General features: G+C 43.0%; 1 protein-coding gene across 1 annotated transcript in view; it reads left to right on the top strand.

Annotated features, from left to right (window-relative positions):
* The window catches only part of LOC120825149 (cytoplasmic phosphatidylinositol transfer protein 1), a 43,552-nt gene extending 22,869 nt beyond the window's left edge, over positions 1-20,683 (top strand). The window contains exons 2-9 of the mRNA XM_040186591.2: positions 6,283-6,431; positions 7,582-7,670; positions 9,140-9,147; positions 10,819-10,890; positions 14,956-15,051; positions 15,475-15,630; positions 15,912-15,975; positions 17,246-20,683. Coding sequence (XP_040042525.1) covers positions 6,283-6,431; positions 7,582-7,670; positions 9,140-9,147; positions 10,819-10,890; positions 14,956-15,051; positions 15,475-15,630; positions 15,912-15,975; positions 17,246-17,598 — 987 coding nt within the window. The 3' untranslated portion in view covers positions 17,599-20,683. The remainder of the gene's footprint in view (positions 1-6,282; positions 6,432-7,581; positions 7,671-9,139; positions 9,148-10,818; positions 10,891-14,955; positions 15,052-15,474; positions 15,631-15,911; positions 15,976-17,245) is intronic.
* Positions 20,684-21,069: the final 386 nt, after the last annotated feature.

Raw genomic sequence — 21,069 nt, 5'->3', positions numbered from 1 at the left:
TCCTGCTGTGTGTGGTGTTAGGACACACACACACACACACACACACACACACACACACACACACACACACACACACACACACACACACACACACACACACACACACACACACACACACACACACACACACACACAGTCATTGTATGTACACTACATCTGTCCACTTTGGAAAAATAAATTGACATGTTGAGCATGTGTTCACCTTATTCCACTCACAATCAAAATTGCGGCACGTTGTAAAGTGCTCATGCGACATCCGCAGTCACAATTCATACCGCACTACAATTACCTTCATCTCCAGGCCAATAGCTAACTGGGTTTCAGCTTCGCTCAATTGAGGCCGCTGCTGATGCGAGCATTTCCCCATCCAAGCAGGTGTAACGTCACCCTGACAAGCTGGCATTTGAATTTGCTGCTGAGGGAAATTTTAATGATGAAACATCAGCCAAACAGTCTGGCATGTCTCTGCTCCTGGGACAGCACGTTGGTGGTAATAGATTATCCTTTGTTCTCCACTTGGAGCCCTTATCTGGATGATGCGTCAGAGCCGCACAGGTATCTGAAAATAATCCACAAAAATATTTTTGGAATTGCAGTAATTTCTGAGGCTTGTACCTGGAAAGGTCCCTGAGGACATACGCTTGTGTCTAAATCGAGGCGAACGTTTCTCTTGCCAGCACTGCCAGCAGTCTTTTACCGACATCTTAGTCACAGGAAAGCATCTGTCAAACTCTGCCGTTGGATGTGTCTTTATAAATGTTTCCTGTGCGTCATCTGCGTGTGGACCGGCCTGTCTGAGCGTGTGATGACGTAACGTCATGACAATAACAGTTTTGTCAGAGTAGTCGAACGTTGCCTCAGCTGGTCCTCACTTTATCCCACATTATTAGGATCTTGAAGCTGACAGCTGACCACAATGAGTCACAGACGGCACCATGGCAGTGTTTTCCACTTAAAGGTCAACAAAGCCACCATATCATAATCAATATATATACAATTGAAAACAAAATTAAACATTGAAATATGGGGAGGGGGGGTTGCCTCACTCTATAAATTAACATGTTAATGGCTTGAATTAAATTTGATTGTGCTCCCCTCAGAATATGTCACACCGATACTTTGGTTTATGACAAAATTCTTACAAAAATAATGGCTCTTCCATAAGCCTCATTTACTGCTAACACAAAAGTAATGTATTGCATACATACACTAATTACTGTACACTCCTCACCACCATCAGATCCTGCACCAACTCAGGAATAACTGGTTGGTGCCAATGAGCATCACAAGGGAAAACATGATTCTTTCTTTGAGGGGATTTATGTGCTATTATTTCCGGAGTAGTCAACAGTTAGTCAGCTAATGCATGCATTTGCAAGATACGGTTTATTTAAGATGAGCATATGAGCCCTGTGCCTAATATAGACTATAAAAAGTAAAGAATATCTAGAAATCCAATTAGTTGTGTTGACTGGTCTCACAAAGTGCACAAAGGTGAGTTGGGTACTTTTTATTAAAGGGCTGTCCTAGAAATAAAAATATAGGTCTACAATCTTTTGTTTTAAAAATGACTAAATAAAAACGGTCCACCTTTCTGCTTGCGTTACCTCAAATTGTCACTGTGGGATCGTAATGGCGCCATGTACATACGTCCATCCCACGCAGACTCATTCCCTGGGTAACCGTGGAAACCGCACTCATTTTTACAAGCTGCAATCAACGGACTAGTTGCAATCAACGGACTAGTTTAGCCTCCCCTGTACAAGTGGAAGACTGATTAGTGGAGCTATTGGCCGATCCCCCCCCCCCCCCCCCGGGGTTAATCTAATGGGGCGGTGTGCTGTTTGACTGCAGGTTCATAATGAGTTGAGTCTTGATGTCGAGGACTTCTCTAGGCAGGAGGAGCTTGTTCTTCTGGCCATTCCCGCCTCCCCCTGCTGGAAGCCGCCATCTTGCTCTTATTACGCGTCGTCCTCCGACCACGATGTAAATTCATTCCAACGCGTGACGCATCACTTGTCAAACGGAGCGTTTGGCTGCGTTTGTAAAAGCAACTTTTAACAAGGCTTTCACATTGATAGCTTATCACAGTAAAATGTGCATCTAAAATTTTGCATTAAATTTGCTAAAACCCACTGAAAGGTTATCGGCATCGGTAGGATCGAGTATGAAAACATACTTATTATATGATGGAATATGTGACAGTGAGAAATCTGACAAATGGGCAGCTTGAAGTAAGCCTTTACTTTTAGATAATCCTAACCCTCCCAACTACGGAGATACTAGCCAAACGTGATCAAGTTGAACCCGTGAGGCGAGCGCCGGAGGGCTCCATTTCTTTGACATTTTGAGATTGTTGCAAAGAACATTAAGAGATCGTCTCTCGAAGGACCTCAAATTATTCTTTTCTTTCACCCAGCCTCATCTCTCTCGGTTTGTTGCTCCCCTTTTTGTTTTCAATTTCTACTCCCCGTCCTTTGCACAGCGAGCCCTGGCAGCGCTACACAGTGATGTGCAGGCTGCAAATCATAACTCCTCCCCCTCCCTTTTGTTTCTCTCCTTCCTCCCGTTTACCTCCTCGTTATCTGCTGATTCACCAATTTTATCATCCACTGTTTAATCCACTTGTTTTTTTTATTCTGTCCTTTTTTTTTCTTTTTTCTCTCGTGGCCCTCAATAACCTTTCTGTAGCTTTACTGACTGCTGCACTTTCTTGAAAATGGTGCTGTAGCATTATCGACTGCACAGAAGTGCTGAGAGTCCAGAAAGGCCACGTATTGATGGCTTCCCACTGCAATGTGGTTTACTCATATTACGCCCGTCTGATAACCAGTCTAGACCTTTTTTAAGACTAAATTATGTCAGATTAAAGACTGGGAGTATTAGGTTTATTTTTATTTTTATTGGCGAGCCCCAGTAATCACGCTTGACGCAAATGAAAAAGTCTTGTTTGGCAAACGTCCACTATTTAAAACCATATCGTTTTATTTATTCAGGTCATCTGGGATGGTCACAACAACTCCACCCATGAGAGAACCACTTAAACAAACCAACAAGGAGGGAGAGAAAAGTTTGTGGACTACATGTGTAAATGGTAGTCTGTTAAAGTCTAGTATGTAAACTAAAAAAGATGTCTATGTAGTCGAAATCCAGAAGGAGGTAGTTAGTGATTTCACACGGATCATAAGACTGCGGTGGATTTTTGGCTGTCACAGGTCTAGGTCTGAACCCCGTAACGGGGGCCGATGATGACAACCCACTCTAGTTTATTGTCCTTGCTTAATGAGCAACTACAAACCAGAGTGCCCCGTCATCAGAGAAATCGAATGAGGACCAGGCTGAAGCACTGGCCACTTTGTGCAGGCTGCGTCATGTCGCTAAATGATCAGTCGCGCTGTGCAGATTCCAGACTAGAGACGGTTAGAACTCAGTCAGCGTTGTCTGCACGGATGCCTGTTTTGCCTCAAAGCTTGGAAAATAACCGGGTTATTCAACCAGCCAGTACAAGCTTTTATTTGTTGTTGTCTAAACCGCTCCTAATATTAATGTTAGCCGGTCGGGCGCGTTCATCATGGTGTCCTCAAACCCTTTTGAAATAATCGCAGCGGCCCCCGTGGGAGAGCTGATGTATGCACGCCCTTGATATTTATAGAACCCGATAACCGCCGCAGCTTATGGGTGACTAAACAAATAGAAAAGGACATCTCTTCTCCAAACTGACCTTTATTAGACTGATGTCACACTTTCCTGCCGCTGTAATCATGTATCAACCCTTTATGCCCCTCTGTCAGTCTGCACCTCTCCCTCATTTCCACTTTGTCCTCCCACAAATGCAAAGGGCCACTCAAAAATCCTCCTCCTGCATCTGCTTTATTTACCGCAGCGCTCGACCTGGCCGACTCGCGCTCACCGCAGCTTTTTACTACAAACTCTGCCTTTTGCATTCGAGACATTTCAAGAAAAAAAATCAACTTGTAGCTTCGTAATGGAGCTGATGTGGCTGCTATTTATTTTAAGGGAGGTTGAATCTACGGAAGCCGATGTTGAAAGAACCGCTTGCGTATTTCTTCTGCCCCATAAGTGTGCTCGTTTATTAATTCAGCATACATGTACCTGTAGTTATTAAAACATCCTTGAACACTTTTTCATTTTTAACACTGAATGGTAACACTTTTTATAAGTTTAGATATTGGATAACGTTTGCTGTGGAGAATCTTACACTGAGGCGGTTCGTGCCAACACTCAAAATGTTATAAAACATTTTAGGTGCCATTAGTGGTGAAAATGTCATTTTGCTTGATGCCTTTCATGGCAGCCCATCACTCTACTGCTGAACTTTTTAGTGGCTCCGTAAACTTGCTCACCTGCTGATTAACTTCTTTTTGGGAAATTTCAAGCGGTGTAATATTCATCCGTGTTTCTCCAACTTTTTTTATTTCACTTTAAATGTATAAATTGTGAGAGTTTATGCTACAATTGGCTAACGTTCCAGACAATTTGGACTCCCGTTGCCACGTCGCCCTGTATCCTCTTGGAAAGAGTCAATTATTAACCTGAATGAAAGTTGAGCTCCAGATTTGTGTTTGTCATTTTATGACAGTAAATGTTACAAAGAGGGCCAATTAAATATAGTGTAAGGAGAAGATTAAAGTCTGTTTTCTCTCGGGTAGCGTGGCTGCAATGGCACGTTTACCACTTTCAAAACCCGCGGGTGTCCCCTCATCTAATGGGGAAATGGATATGGGCCACAGGCATGATCACTACCCGCTCTGAGTGCAGGCTGCCGTTTAAAGGGTACTGATCAACCCCCTAAAAATTGATTAGGTAAATAAAACAATTTGTATTGATTTGTACTTAAAAAATTGCATTTTTAGCTTAAGAATTCAAGGAAGCATTTGAGGTGTTTGCCATTTGTCCTGCAAATAAACAAATTGTTTATGGAAATAGTTTGATTAATTTACTGTTGATTACACACTTTGATTATTTATCTATTTTTTTCGCTCCAAGCGCATGTGGCATAATTATCTTTGGTATTGTGGCTGGTCTGCGTGTAAACAATGCACAGCAGGAAAACGCCCGCCAACCTTTTTTATAACACATTCCTAACGTTGACAAAGGTCAAGCAAACACTGCGTGTTGGTCTCCAATCCCAACCTGCTGCTGTGTCTGGCGTTCCAGTAAAGGAAGTGTGTATGTGTGTGTGTGTGTGTGTGTGTGTCCTATTTTGACTGCACAATCTTGCATGTATACAACAGATACACGGAGACCTTGCTGCCCTTTGAGAGTTTCACGGAAACTGGTCTGCAGAACCTCTGAGGACACCGATCCAAGGTGCCGCTAAGGCAGAAGCCTTAGCGGCTTAGTTTTGTTCTTAGTTATGTAATGTGCAGTATTCCTGTGCATCTCCTACTGAATGCAAAGCACAATGACCCTCAGTCATCCACTGAATTTTAATACGAAACAAATTTTTGGCCGTTTTTTCTTTCTTGCAGCTTTGTCTTATTACTTTGGAAAGGTAGCTTTTATTTTTTTACTCTTTTTCATTTCTTTAATTGCATACGTATTCTATTACATTTACTGAGGCTAGGGCTGACTCATTCTCATTAAAACTCTGCCCCTTAATCCTTAATGTGTTTCAATATCTTTCCCTTCTCCTTTTCTGTCTTTTGTCAGAAGCTGTGGATTTACAAGATTAAAGATCAAAGGCATAAAGCGGTGCTAGTCAACCCACCATTTATTGCTTGAATAAAGTGATCATGATGAAGGGCATCTCAGCTGTTATTGTTTGGTCAGAGCAGTTAATTTACCAAACACGTCATGCAAACAGGAAGTCCTCTCATTGAAGACGCATTATTGGTGCAAAAGCTGAAATGACTTTGTTTTGTTAAGTCTGGAATAGAAACCAGTTAATGATGAATGGCCAAAGAGACAATTAATGGTCAAACTCATCCTATCATTGGCTTTTTACGTTTAGAGTAGTAGTTTCCCACAATTTGTGAGTAATGACGGCATTATTTGTATCCTCAAATAGTGACGTCATCTCCATGTCTTTCGTTTGATTCAGATATTTTGATTCCGCTTTTACAATGGGAACAAAAACATGCTGCAAATGAAATAATTGAGTTTTGTAGTGTTTAGTTGGTGCTTCATTGGCTTTGGATTTAATTCGACGTGACACACGAGTTTCTGATTGCGAGCCATTTTGTCATTTTTCAATGTTTGCATCATTATCGCTCTCTGCGCTCCTGAACAAAGCATGTGAACTCACCCTTTATGTTGCAGTATCGGATTGGGCAGCTGTACATGATCAGTAAACACAGCCACGAGCAGAGTGATCGAGGGGAAGGAGTGGAGGTTGTCCAGAACGAACCATTTGACGACCCGGCGCACGGCCAAGGACAGTTCACAGAGAAAAGGGTCTACCTCAACAGGTGAGTGGAACGCCTCATTGCTACTTGAATCAGTCGTTGTTTTGCAATCTGCTGGCAGATCATTTAACACAAACGGACGGAAGCAAACAAAGTATGTTGATACTGATGAACGGATAACGGGAAGGTCCCATGCAGCCTGTGCTTCCCACTCATTATGAATAACGTGCAGATAAGAACAGAGAAATAAATGCCTTATGATATTATATTAATGTGATTTTACTTACCACCTTACTCAACTGCCCCCCCCCCCCCCATCTGACTCTGCAACGACTGATTCTCCACCAGGGAAGTCAACCTGGACTCAGTCATGCTTTAATCTGCCTTGCGCTGTGCTTCACTATTTGGCCTCTTCTCACCCTTGATATTAAGGTTGAAGCGTCGTCTGTCCGTCGGATGTGTTCAACTAAACTAGGGTGATTTGAAAAAACAAAGAAAAAGCTTTTGGCATGAAAGCGCAGCCTCCCACTCACAGCGTCGCCCCCCCCTTCCAATTTGCTATTGGCAAAGATCTTTTAAAAGAACAGGGATGAAATGTGAGAAATCAACAGATGGTGTAGGAGGAGTGTCGGCCTCTTTCATCGGGAGCTGCCGACATTTTCACAATATCTTCATCGATGGCTGTTTTTTACTCCCAGCCGTCATGATGCCGCCAGGCGCCTCCTTAAGAAATTGTTCAACCGGTCAATCAAAGGGAGCGCAGATGAAGGTCAGGCTACATTAATGCATGTACGCCGCATCACACATCTCATAAGTTCTCAATGCAGCCTCAGGGTTCAAGATTAGAGAATGTCAAGCATGATGCACAGTGGATGGGTGCCAAAAGTCTAATTAAAGGGAATACCATATGGCTGGTTGAGTTTAGTTCCAAGTAGGTTCAAAAGGCCCTAAAAGCAATTAGGTTGAGCAATATGCGTTTGGTCTCCAGTAGCACATTCCTCTGAATTAAAGCCTTTTGGAAGCGTTCTTTTCACACCATCCCTCAGTTTCTATGTTTTTATGCGGTGAACAGATTTTCCTTTCACCAGTGGAACACGTTTTTCATGACTGCAGCAACGGCGGAAGCAATTTCAGCCCCCATACCCCCTCACCCCTGTGATTCGCTGCTACGTGCAGCTCCTCATCAGTCTGTCGCTCTCGTGTTTCTCTGCAGTAAATTACCCACCTGGGCTCAGGCGGTGGTTCCCAAAATCTTCTACGTGACAGAGAAAGCGTGGAACTACTACCCTTACACCAAAACAGGTGAGCACGCGGAGCAGGAGGCTTTAAGGGAGTTGGACTAGCGTGGGGAAAAGAGCATGAGTTATTAAGGCGCATTAGAGTCATTTCTAGCACGCGGTCCAAAGCTGCTAAGCTCCACTGCACATTTCAGCATGAAAGGAAAGAGCTTTTCTACCAAAGTCCATGAGTAACTTTAGACCTGTGTTTTATAATCCTGGAAACTCTGATCCTCACTTTTAGGTCGTAGTTAGAAACCACAAAACCCTGCTGATTACACCAGAGAATAATCACAGCACGAGAAACAAAGACACTCAGTCGACTTGTGAGTTTTACTTGCTGCAAGAGGAGCCCGGTCAAGAATCTTCGAGTATTAGACTCTTCACTCGATCACAGCCGACTCCGACTAGACTTCCCCATGCAGTCTCCTTTTATTGCGGGGGTGAACTATGTAAGCATGATGAATCGACACTTGTTTGTTAAAAAGGTCAGTAGTACAGCAGTGATAGCAAAAGGCATCGTACACCAAACTGAGTATGTCGACTCGAGGTTTAAAACGGCTTACACAGGTGAATGTGTGTGTGCATAAGATAACGTATGAGTGTGTACAAATGTGTCTTGGACTTTCCTCCCATATATTGAGTTGCTTTTCAGTTTGGTGGAGAAAATACAGTTGAGTCCACTGTTTCCTGTTTTAACGCAATTAAAACAGGACAATGAAACCGTATATTGCGTAACGATAATCGCACAAAAAGCAGTATTCCCTAACACTCACTTTTCAGCCGCATCTGGTCTCTGTGAGATCCATTGATTGTGGTTGTAAAGCATTCCAAGCAAGATGTAAATTAGACCTCAGTGACCTCCTGAAGACATGACGCGTGGATCAATTAAGTATAACCTGAAACTCTAAAAGCTGATCGTATTGGCTTAAGGCCGTGGCTCCGAACCTAACGCGCTAGATTCCCAAGGGGCCTTCATGCTGATCCTCTAAAGACTGATCAGCTGCACCACTGCAGCTCTCTCTGAAGCTCGTTCAGCGCGCCAGGGAAACGTGCACACATAATCGGCATATGAACACGTTGGAGCTGACGTGTGTTCAGCGTTTAGCAAATGCTTTATAACCACGCTGAGTGCAGCATGAGCTTGGCTTCGTAAATCGCCCGACACGCCAAGCGACCGGTAGTGAGGAGTGCAACGATCATAGCCGCAGTGCCCAGCGCACAGTCCTTTGATGCGTTAATGATCCTGATCTACTAACTGAGGAGTACAGATGAAGGGGAACTTCGCAAATGAGAAAAATTTGAAGGGAAAGTTACTAAAGTGGGAAAGATGCAAAGTATCAGATCCTTGACTGCCACTACAAGTCTTCCATAGGTTGTTTTTTGTTCTCTTCTCACATCATTGCCTTCTCATTATGCTGCTGACAATGTAAAGAGGTCACTAACTGTTCTTCCTCTTCTGTCTCCTCCCCGTCACTCCGCTCCGGTCCATAGAATATACAGTAAGTATCCCGTGTGTAACCCTGCGTGTCTTTTAGGAGCGTGTTATGTCGCACCACAGGCCACACGGTGTGTAAAGAAATGTCATCAGTATTGTTTTTTTCAAATGGAAGCTTTTTGTACTCCGACTAATACGACTTTTACTCTTAATAAGTGAAATAAAATCAGGAAGTAAATCTAGTGCTGTATTTAGCTGGATATGGTGGCATGGAAAATGATTTTTCATGCAACATTAAGGACAGCCTTAAAAGTAATTGACCATTTACACATGTTCAGTTCCACATGAGGAAGAGCAACAGTTTTTGATTCCTTTTCAGCTCTGATTTAGTGTCCCGACAACTACTGAGAGTAATCGAGTTCTTTTAGAGCTTTTCTGCTTAATTGATCTACTACTGATCAAAATAAGGGGAATAAGAGCAGTCCATCCATCCATCCATCGTCAAACCGCTTATCCTGCACACAGGGCCGCGGGGGGGCTGGAGTCCATCCCAGCCAACTTCGGGCGAGAGACGGGGTTCATTCTGGATTGGTCGTCAGCCAATCGCAGGGCTACACAGAGACATACAACCATTCACACTCACATCCACACACCTACGGGCAATTTAAAGTCTCCAGATCCCCAGAGCATGTCAAACATGTCTTTGGACTGTGGGAGGAAGCCGGAGAACCCGGAGAGAACCCACGCAGACTCCACACAGAAAAGCCACTGGGCGGAGTTGAACCCAGGACCTTCTTGCTGTGAGGCGACAGTGCTAACCACCACGCCACCGTGCCGCCCCGCAATAAGAGCAGTGATTTAATTAAAACTAAGGAGTTGCAGTCCGTAAATTATAACCCAAAATAAAAAAAGACAATAGAATAGTCTATAGAGCTGAGACCGATTAGTTGGGTACTCACTCTCCGATTGTGGATTTCTCGCTGTATGACGTTGCTGTTCAAAAATATCAATTAGTGTGGCTCTAAGGACCACATGCGTCCTTCAGCCTAGTCAGCTTGGTCTGAATCAGGTGGGAACATGGGGGATTAGGTGTTTCAGTTGAGGCTGCATCTCGTCCAACACATGGACGGAGCTAATGAGCAGAACTATCAATGTGACCTGTAATGAATCCCTCACACGAAGCGCTGGCAGAAGAAAACTGACACACAGGCACACGATGAGTCTCAGCTTTAAGGCTATTGAGTGACACATGTCACCAGCGTGAGTCACGGCACCTTAGGGTGCAGAGACACGAGAGAAAGAGACAGAATGCTTGACATTGTCTCCCTTAATGTGTGGGGGCGTTTTATGTCCAGGCATGAGTCAGTCTAGATACACCAAGGCAGAGATTAGCTGCGAGGCAACAGATTTACAAAAGTATTTGCTTGTCTTGGCTTTTGTTGATTTTGACAGGGAAATATAAATTGACAGAGAATGCTATAGCGGAATGATTTCTTTTGTTTTGCACAATACAGTGAGGAGGAACATTGGAAGAGACAGACCGTTCCAACAGCTGCTTTAGCAGTCAGTGTAACTACTATAGAAGTGGTTTAATGGTTTGCTTTTAAAGGAAGTAAAAGCAAACTAGAATGTTCATGTTCATCACTCTATATCTACCCGTAATGCTTTAAGAGGTATGAACAAAACGACAATGGTGCCTATGATTTTATTTGCTTTATTGTTCTTTTATCCACAGTGCTCATTCTTGCCCAAGTTCTCCATCCACATAGAGACAAAATACGAGGACAACAAAGGAAGCAACGACAATGTGAGTCTAGTGTGTGTGTGTGTGTGTGTGTGTTGAGATCAGTAAGCGTTCTGTATGTTTTGGTTTCTCAATAATGCTCATATGCAGTATTGTTAAGCTGACTCATGCCGTGCTCTTTATCTACAATGATGTCCCACTGTTAAACATATAGGCCTATTTAAAACCCGGACGACCTAATAGCAGACGTATGTTCAAAAACCTCTGCGAAGGCTGCATGACTGAAACCATTCGGGCAAATTTGGCAACTCACAGAGCCTCATTTGCAATCCTGTTGTACCGTAATTCCAACTATATAACGCTCCTTGAGTCTGCCAAGAACTGCTCCACTTGTTGGACGGCTAATTCAATTTGGGCTGTTAGCCTCCTCACGCTCTTTCTCTCTATATTTTACTCCACTCTAGTTTATAGGCGCATTAGTCATCAAATGAAAGCCTGGACATTGACGAAGAAGAACGGCTTGATATAAATATATACTGTGGGGAAAGTAGAAAGTATTTGATACACTGCTGTTTTTTCAGGTTTTCCCACTTACAAAGCACGTAGGAGTCTGTCATTTCTATCGTAGGTATTCTTTATGTTTGCAGTTTATTGCATGACATAAATATTTGATCACCTACCAACCAGTAAGAAGTCCGGCTCTTGCAGAGCTGTTAGTTTGTCTTTAGGAAGCCCCCCTGTTCTCCACTCATTTCCTGTATTAACTGCACCTAATTGAACGCCTTACCCGTATAAAAGACACAATGGCCAAGACCAGCTGGCTGTGTAAGGACATCAGGGATAACATGCACAAGGCTGGGATGGACTACAGGCAAGCAGGTTGGTGAGAGAGACTTTCCATCCCCCTCAGTCTGGGGCTCCATGCAAGATCTCACCTCGTGTGGCATCAATGACCATGAAGAAGGTGAGGAATCAGCCCAGAAGGGAGAGCCCTGGTCATTGACCTGAAGAGAGCTGGGACCACAGTCTCAAAGAAAACTATTGGTAACACACTACGCCGTCAGCGCACGCAAGGCCCCCCTTCAGGCCTTACCCGTCCCCAGACCTGAACCCAATAGAAAATCTTTGGAGGGAGCTGAAGGTCAGTGTTGCCCAGCGACAGCACTGAAACCTGAAGGATCTGGAGAAGGTCTACAAAATCCCTGCTGCAGTGTGTTCAAACCTTGTCAAGAACTACAGGAAACGTATGATGTCCGTAATTGCAAACAAAGGTTTCTCTACCAAATATTAAGTTTGGCTTTTCTGACTTATCTACATGCTTTGTAAGTGGGAAAACCTGCAAAATTGTGTCTGTGTGTGATGGAGGAATTGCTCCCAAGTTCTTACCACATGTGCTCATGAAGGACAGACGAAGATGGAAATGGACAGACTGTCGCCTAACATCACACATGTAGTGATGTTTTAGATTGATGCTTTTTTTGGTTTGACAAGGCGACGAGAACTCAGACTTTTTTTCCAAATGAAATCCAACAGGAACGGCCTACGGCCGTTGCACTTAAGATGCCTGAAAGTTTGAGAAATGTGTGTAATAGAGCTGAGATAAAAGGGCAGTGTCTACCGTCCTCACACACTCGAATGAATGATTCAATGACACCGCTGAACTACTTCTTGCATCAACTTCAGGGCAAGCCGACATGAAGCATGAGCGTGTACAACCAATTCACGAGTATGTTGTTGTATGTTGTGGGTGTATTAGCAAATAAGGGTACTGTGAAATAATGTCTGCCGCTGTGGTTTGCATAGCATTCTCTCCGAGCAAGTGCAATGTCTCTGCATGTGGTTACTCTGATTGCATAATGTACAACTGTGGACTCGGGGCGTCTTGACACTGTATGTATGCCTTAAAGAACATCTGGAGAAGCAAGGACTTACCGAGTGGAAGGATTCAAAGATGGAGTGAAAAGGAAGGAGTAGGGCGAGTGAGGAGGGGGAATGTTGATGTAGACAGGAAATGAGTGGGCGTGTGAGTGGACATCATGCACCGGTTGAGCGGAGGCTACAGTCGCTGTACATGTTCTGCAGACCCACACACACACACTCGTACATTAAGCTTCAGCATGTGTCCTGAGGCCCATAGTCTCTTGTAATCTCTCCTAGGACTGAACCACACAGCAGCCAGAATGAGAGAACACTTTTTTTGGTTCTTGTTCTTTTTATGTTGGTCGCACATGACCTCATGCACGCCCAGAGCCACTCAAATCAGAGGCCGCGGCCACGGTTACACAAGGGGCTCATGTTCAAGCCAAACGCCTACAATGGAGCAAGTCTCTTCAAAGCAGTGAGATCCTGTATGACATTTGTTGGAATTACTACAAAAAAACCCTGAAATAACACGTCTAACTGAAATGGACCGAGTCTGTCTGATTTTCTCAACCACTGTACATCCAAAGGACAATCGACTTCACACTCAACACTTGCTTGGTGTTTGGCTGAGGCCCCCGGGGGGGGCGCAGTGTGGATTGGGAGGTTGATTGTATGTACTGGAGGACTAGAAATCAGCTCGCTCAAGTTCAACTGGCACTGCAGTGGTTTGATTTCATTGAAATAAATGACAGCATCCTCAGCATGTAACGGGTAATGTGCTGAATCCCTTCTGTCCCAACATCCAATCACGGAGGGTGGTGAAATTATTCTCTACCCCATTTCATTCAGTTAATGATAATCTCTCTGGCATGCCCTGGATGAGATTGGTCTGTTAAATTCGGATTATCCCTCTGAGCCTATTGTATTGCGGCCCCTTCAATTTGATTTTTTATTGAAGCAGCCATTGTTGTAAACCATCAGAGTATTTTAAAACAAATGTCATGTAGTGTACTGGAACTGTATCGTCTACCTGTTTTCCCAGATGAGCCAGAAAGTGAGAGGGTGAATGACAGTTTGGGGCCACGTCATTCTGGCATTTTTAAGAAATAACGCTGAATGGCCTGATTTACTGAGCGAAACAAACTTGCATGTTACTGCAACTGACTCTTACATGTTCTGTGTATTTAAGTCCCCAGTTGCAGTGAATCATGATCTTTTGTTAAAAGCTCTGATCATTTACTTAGATTTCACTGTGTTTCACTGTGTTCAACGTGTTCCAGTAAACCAGAGAAGCTTCCAAGTTGTTTGGACACGTGTTTATTTCTTGCAAAGTGATGCGTACGTGCTCTTTTTTTTTTTTTTCCTTTTTCATCTCTGATTTCACACACCCATGTCAGATGCCTCGGTCATCCTGCCGCCTTTACTCCCACCTCTTTCTGTGTCCTTGGTCGTCTCTGCATTCATTTGCACTGTTGCTTACTCCCCCCCCCCCCCCAACAAAGCCACTATCTCCTCTTCATTCTTTCCATTTGTCCTGCCGTCCACCTCTTCCTGTCGTTGCTCATCCAGCCTCCAGTCCGGTTGCTTGGCTGCACGCATCCATGCTGACATATGACCCTTATTGTGTTTATCTGCACTCTAAATGGCAGGATGCACCCTGGGAAGGAAGGAAGTAGGAGACAAGGGAGGGGAAGGAGTGCACAGAAAAAGTTCCCATTTAGTTGATGAGCAAGTCTCAACTACAAACTATAATTATGTTGTAAAACTGATTATTGGGATATTGTGAATTTATAGTGATGATCCCAACATTTATAGATACTGTGGCAATGCAATAGAAATCTGAAGCCGTTTGCTCTTTTGTCTTTACTTCAGTTGAATTATTTATATACTCATGAGATATTACATGTAATTGTGTGGGTGTAGTAAATAAGAAATGTATTTATAGCCATGAATGGATTGATGAATTTATACAAGCTAAAATGTATTCATTCCTTATTAATGTCTACATATGATGCAGCAATTGTTATCGGCACAGTCACAACTATAAGACATGGGCACTGAGCTCCACCTAATGGTTATATAGGCAAGTGCAACGTGTGTCATTAGTGTTTAGCTGAGCGACGAGATGCAACAACATTCTGAGTCGAGCATTAAGGCCGGTTAGCCAGCCACAAGTGTGATGATGTAACATCGAAAAATACCCATTTCGAGGGTGAATTCTGGTTTTGTTGTGAGGATTCTTGTCTGATTCTGTTCTGCTTTCAGATCTTTGACAACGAGCTGAAGGAGCAGGAGAGGGAGGTGTGCTTCGTCGACATCGCCTACGATGAGATCCCCGAGCGCTACTACAAAGAGTCTGAGGTGAGCTTGTGGGGGTGCAAGTGTGTAGACATTAACGAATGTTGGGGGTTAAGGCTACCAGGGAGGTGTCACTAGTTTCAACTACTCTATGGAGTTGTCTAATGACGATCGCTGCATGTGGCCACACCATCTCCCATCCATCTTTCATCCGGAGTCTGAAAGCCTTTCATTCTTCAGCCTGTGAAGTGTGAGAGCTGGTGCTTGTCTCCAGAGCTGTTAACGGATTGCATAAGCTCCACTGAGCCTCTAAAAAGATTCGGAGTGGTTGATGTGAATGGTATTTCATACTGGCATTAAGTCATGCAAGTTATTTCAAGGCTCTGCTTTGAACCCCAATGTGTGCAGAAAAAAAAAGACACCGTAAGCTTTTGGTTGACTATTGTAATGGCAAACATGTGCGTGTTCATTTTTACCACATTGCAGGACCTGCGCTATTTCAAGTCTGATAAGACTTCTCGGGGGATTCTTCAGGAGGGCTGGAGAGACACCCAGGACCCCATCATGTGCTCATACAAACTGGTCACTGTCAAGTTTGAGGTGTGGGGTTTGCAGACCCGTGTGGAGCAGTTTGTACACAAGGTGAGGGCTTGTCCATGAGGGATGAGTGGGGTCATTTTTGGTCAAAACATCGAGGCTGGTTTGAAGTTACATAAATAATTCTTTAAATCTACTTCTTCGTCCCGGCCCCCAAAGTATTTAGTCACTGTTATTGAAATGCATTTATCCGCAGGTGTACATTTTCTAGTAGGCTAAATTGTAATTTCGCAAATCATCCTACTGAAAAGCAAACTTTTAAAATGTTTAATGTAGAAAAGTGATGAGTGTGTGTGATATCAAATATTCTCAACGTTGTTTTACAGGTGGTTCGCGATGTGTTGCTGCTGGGACACAGACAGGCCTTTGCTTGGGTGGATGAGTGGATCGGTAGGTCTATCAGCTCTGCAGTTCATTTACAGCCACTGGCACATTTCAACCTTTTTCTTTCTCAACTATTTTCTCACATTCGTCATAATAACTAAAGCACAGTTGTGTTATACCTGTTTATTAACCAGTAGGCATGACACATTTTGACAAGAATTTCACAGCAGGTACTAATCAGAATCGGAAAAAAGACTAGTTTAAATGTAAAACTGTTTTAATTATTGAAACTATTTGGCACAATATTTCATTTAAGAAAATATAAAGTTGCAAAAAAACAATATTTATGCTTGTTTATGGTTTTAAACATACTACAGTTTCAGGATTTACATCCGTACATCGCGCTCTCTGAAACATTTTTACTTTGAAAGAGGCTGCAAACAAGTGGAGCCGATAGCAAGCCCATTGTCCTTTATGCTCATCTCTTTAACCACTAACATTCATACCACAGCTCCAAACCAGTCTGGACGCTTGAAATACTTCCTAAATACTTTCACTTATTGAATGATTTCGCTCTGAGAATAGGTGCTCTTTGGGTGTGGCTTCTTTTTGCTTTTATTCAATCAGACCTTCCTTTTTTCCTCCTTCCTGGCGTGTCTCAGAGTTGTTCCGTCTCCTTAAAACTCTCTGGGTCATGGGAAGCTACCCCTGTTCCTCCTGAAGCTTTCACTTTTAACAGCTGGAATCAGCCATTAAACCCGCTTCACTGACCCTTAGAATCGGCCTCTGCCAACTTTTCCTCTCCTTCCCTACCGGTTTGTCACCTGGAGCCCCATTATAGAAGATCTATATATATATATCCCAATCCACCCCTCCCCCCTTCTTTCAGATATGACATTGGATGACGTGCGGGATTACGAGACACAAATGTATGAGAAAACCAACATTAAAGTATGCAATGAGCAGCCACAGCCTTCCACCCCAAACCCATCTTCACTGGATGACAAAGCAAGCGTATGTGCCGTTTACATTTTTCCATTGCCCAAGCTCTGTCTCATTCTTGACTCGTCGTACAAATGTCCCGGGACCTCCACTCACTCCGTCCCTCGAACGGTGCATACATGTTCAACAGGCAAAGAATACAATAATACGAGTTTCTAAATGTTTGAAAACGTGAGCTAACAAAATTCAACACATGAAGACAAAATTATATTTGTTTTTGAATATGGGGATTTTTTGATGAATAGCTACAGTGTCAGCCTTTTGGTGTTTTGCAATTGTTTACTTTCTCAATTCTTCCTCTCATTTGGTCTCAACGGATCTTTTTCCAATCCAGACATGACAATGGATGAGGTGAGAGAGTTTGAGCGCACCATCCAGGAGGCCACCAACCAGAAGATAGGGATTTTTCCTCCGTCAATCTCCATCAGCGAGACGCCCCTGTCCTCCTGTTCCCTCACCGGTCCTGCCAGCGCCCCCACCACCCCGATGTGCACTGATGCGCCGGAGTCCCTCTCGGTCTCAAAGGACCGACCCCGCAAAAAGTCTGCTCCGGAAGCCCTCACCCTGCCTGACCCTGCCACAAGTGGCGATCCGCAAGGCTCTGCCACGAGCCCGGTGCCCATTTCAAACCACCTCCAATCATCTACCCCGCCCGCCTCCAACGAGGACATTGCTGAGAAGCAGTAGAGGGACCTTGGGATGTCCTCCTTTACCCAATGCTTTACTTATTTCCCAAGCCCCATTGTCTTCGTAGCCCAACAAGACTAGCCTAACCTCACAAACACAAGTGGCCAGACATTAAAGTTATCCAGCCATATCTAATGATTTGCCGTACACCTGAACACACTCACAGTTGACGTCCATATCGGGGTCACTGATGCCTTGCAGGGAGCTGTGGGCCCGGCTCCTCGTCTAGCGAGCCACACATCATCTATTTTAACAACTATTACGTGACATCAAATCGAAACAAAGTGCATCTTTAGTCATTACTTGTTAAGCACCGTGAATAAATTATTTTTAGCGTTTCCTTTTTATGTTTTCTAGAATCAGACAAGCCGATTGCTTTCAGGTTGTTGAAATAAGTAGTTGCCTTAGCGCCATGGAGCCCGTGGTGTTCATACGTTTCGACAATGTTTGCGAATGAATGCCTGACATTTATTAAATTACAAATCAATGACACAAACAGAAGCAGCACAGTAGAACTAATATGTGAGCGTAAAACACACCAGATTCCCTTAGTAAGCAGTTTCCTGAATAGGCCTGTGGATCAGATTGCACTCATCTTTTCAATCCCAAACTCCAATTATACAACAGATGCAAGATCAGTACAATCAGAGTTTACACCTCAGGTCTCCCAGACTCTGGCTGGCCCCCACTCTAAAGGCAGGGATATTACTAGAACTTTCTCTCTCTGCTTATTGCCAAACAGCCACATTTTATACCTCTACAGATGTTACAAAACAGCAACTATTGTATGTACTGTAGCAGTCTACTTAACCCTTGGAATGTTTACAAATCAGAAACCTTGGATCATTTGCATAATGGCAGTTGTGTTGTACTTTAAGCTGTTGTATCTGCATCTAGCATGGCAATGACGATGACGGTTTATTGATTCTAAAGTAGAATTAGTTGGAAGTGTATTATTGCATACAGTAGGTCTTACCCAAGTGGACTGAGAGGTCAGTACAACAACTCCGAAGGAAAGTGTTGCCTGAAACCTTTTTAAAGCTGGACAATTTGATCAAAATTAGAAAATCCAATTATTGTCACAGGTAGGAACAAGGCCATGTGGGTATTGGGCCATTTTCTGATTTTCATGCACATGGAGATAATGACAACCCAAAGCATGATGTCAGGAGAGGAGCACATGAATCAAGCTGACTTGAGAATGTGCTTTGTCGGCTGTAGAGCATTTGCTGAACTGCTGTTACCTTTTTGACTTTGCCAGTGCTGGTTGGTTATACTGAGCTCTGTCTTTTGTGGGTGTGTCAACACCAACTTCTACTTAGAGCCCCCTTTCCCCCCCACAATGCTATCACTTAATGGGTTTTATATGCTGCATGGGATGTTCACAACATGTATACACATTATGTGAAGTGTATATACAGTATGTGTATATACTGTAAGCGAATGGATTGATACAGTATATTTGGTGATGCAACTGTGTGGAGGCGAGTGAAAACCAACTTTGAAAGCTGTATACTGATTTTGTACAAATATAAAAGGCAGTTTTTGAGTGAAACGTTGGCATGCCCAGAGAATATAGGCCTAAAATCTCTAACTCTGTGCCTCAGCATGCAAATATTTGATCATCTCCTACAAGTGATTAAACCAAAATACTCTTATATACAGAAAAAACATTTCATTGCTTTGCTTTGCATGTTTTCTATCTCAAATGTTTCATTTAACCAATTATTAAAAAATAGCATTAGCTTCATTCATTAGCTTAACCAGAGGATATTCAAATCAAACTATCAGGGTTAATGTTTGCTGTTTTTGCAGTCTCTTACATTACAACTTGTTTCCCTGTGCATACCAAGTTACATCTTATCATTCAGTGGCAATGCATTAGTACCTTATTTGACAGTGAAGAAATGTGTTGGACAAGAGTATTGTTGGGTTTGTTGGACCATCCTCTTATACAGTATAATGACTTTGAAGAGATCTACTCCAGAAGAAAGTCCTTAATGGTCTTGCCATGAAAAATGTTAATATGTACAGATTCTCAATTTGTTTTGTTAAAAAAGAAAAGGAAAAAAAAGCTATTAAGCTGTAGCTTCGGTCTTGCTTTTTGAGGATAAAAACCATACATGCCAGTTATCCGCCCTCCTATATTGAATTATGTAATGATCATACATCTCTGGCATTGACCGTCTCTCTTGTTCAGGACAGATATCCAGGGGCATGTATGATCTATGACTATTAACAATGCACATAATATCTTGTGTAACGATAAGCTCTGTTTAAAAGAGTAACATTGGGTATTGTAAATACTATTAATGACTGATATGGTTTCTTACCCTGAAACTTTCACCATTGCTGGTGTGAAAATGTGCTCAAAGAGTTCAAATAGAGAAGGATGGTCTTAAGTGTCCGTAGGGATGACGTCTATTCGCAGACATAAGTTATTAGACATAAAAGTTTGTTTAAATCTATGAAGTCATCTATTAATACTGAATATCACCTAGTTCATTCTTCAGAGTATCAGGAATTCTCAGTAGTGCACTTTTAATTGTCCAGTTGCTTTTTGGTGGCGAAATGATTTGTACACGTAAAACTGAATGACGCTTTTCTTTTGGTGGGGTAGCTGCTTTCTCATTACTTGCCATGCTAATTAAGAGTTTTTTAAGTAAACCTGCTGTACTTTAAATCTGTGGTTGCTGTATTGTTTTAAGGAAAATCTTTCTTTAGATTATAGGACCAAGCTTTTTGCTCCCTCCTCCCTGCCTCTGTTGCAGTTTTTGCCTGATAACTGGGGCTTGTCCAACCAACAGGTGTGAATGAGTCCGCTGTACTGAACTGCTGGGACTGAAACCAGTAACAGTGTATTTCACTCGGTGTTGTAGATCAGGTGGCGTTTTTCTTTTGCAGCTTTCTACTTTAATCCTAAACTGGTCCTAAATGCGCCATTTCTGTTTGGGAAGTCACTCTTAATTCTTCCACTGTATCTATTAATGTGTTTTTTTATTTTTACTTCCATTTGAGTTTGATTTTGTTCTTTATTGTAATTGTTTACTTTCTCAGAAACAGAAAAATAAACTTTACTAGCTATTGCAACACTGTTATTTGATCTGTTTACCATCCATGTTCAAAGCCGCTCATCCTTCACACAAGGTCGCAGGGGGGCTGCAGTCGATCCCAGCCAACATCGGGCAAAAGACGGGGTCCACCTTGGATTGGTGGCCAGCCAATCGCAGGGCTGACAAAGAGACAAACAACCACACACAATTTAGTCACCGATTAACCTGATCCCCAGAGCATGTCTTTGGACCCAGAGGAAGCAGTGATGTTATATATTATAATATAACATTTTTAATGGTAGATATATGGGTAAATTCCAGTACTTACATTTAAAAGTGAACTGACCAATCGGTCAACGAATGCATCTTCAGGAGGAAGCAGCCGAAGAAATGAGACTCAGCAAGTCTGAAGAAACTC

This window comes from Gasterosteus aculeatus, chromosome 9 (assembly GCF_964276395.1).
Source record: "Gasterosteus aculeatus chromosome 9, fGasAcu3.hap1.1, whole genome shotgun sequence".
Classification (NCBI taxonomy): domain Eukaryota; kingdom Metazoa; phylum Chordata; class Actinopteri; order Perciformes; family Gasterosteidae; genus Gasterosteus; species Gasterosteus aculeatus.
This window is presented reverse-complemented; position numbering and strand designations above follow the sequence as displayed.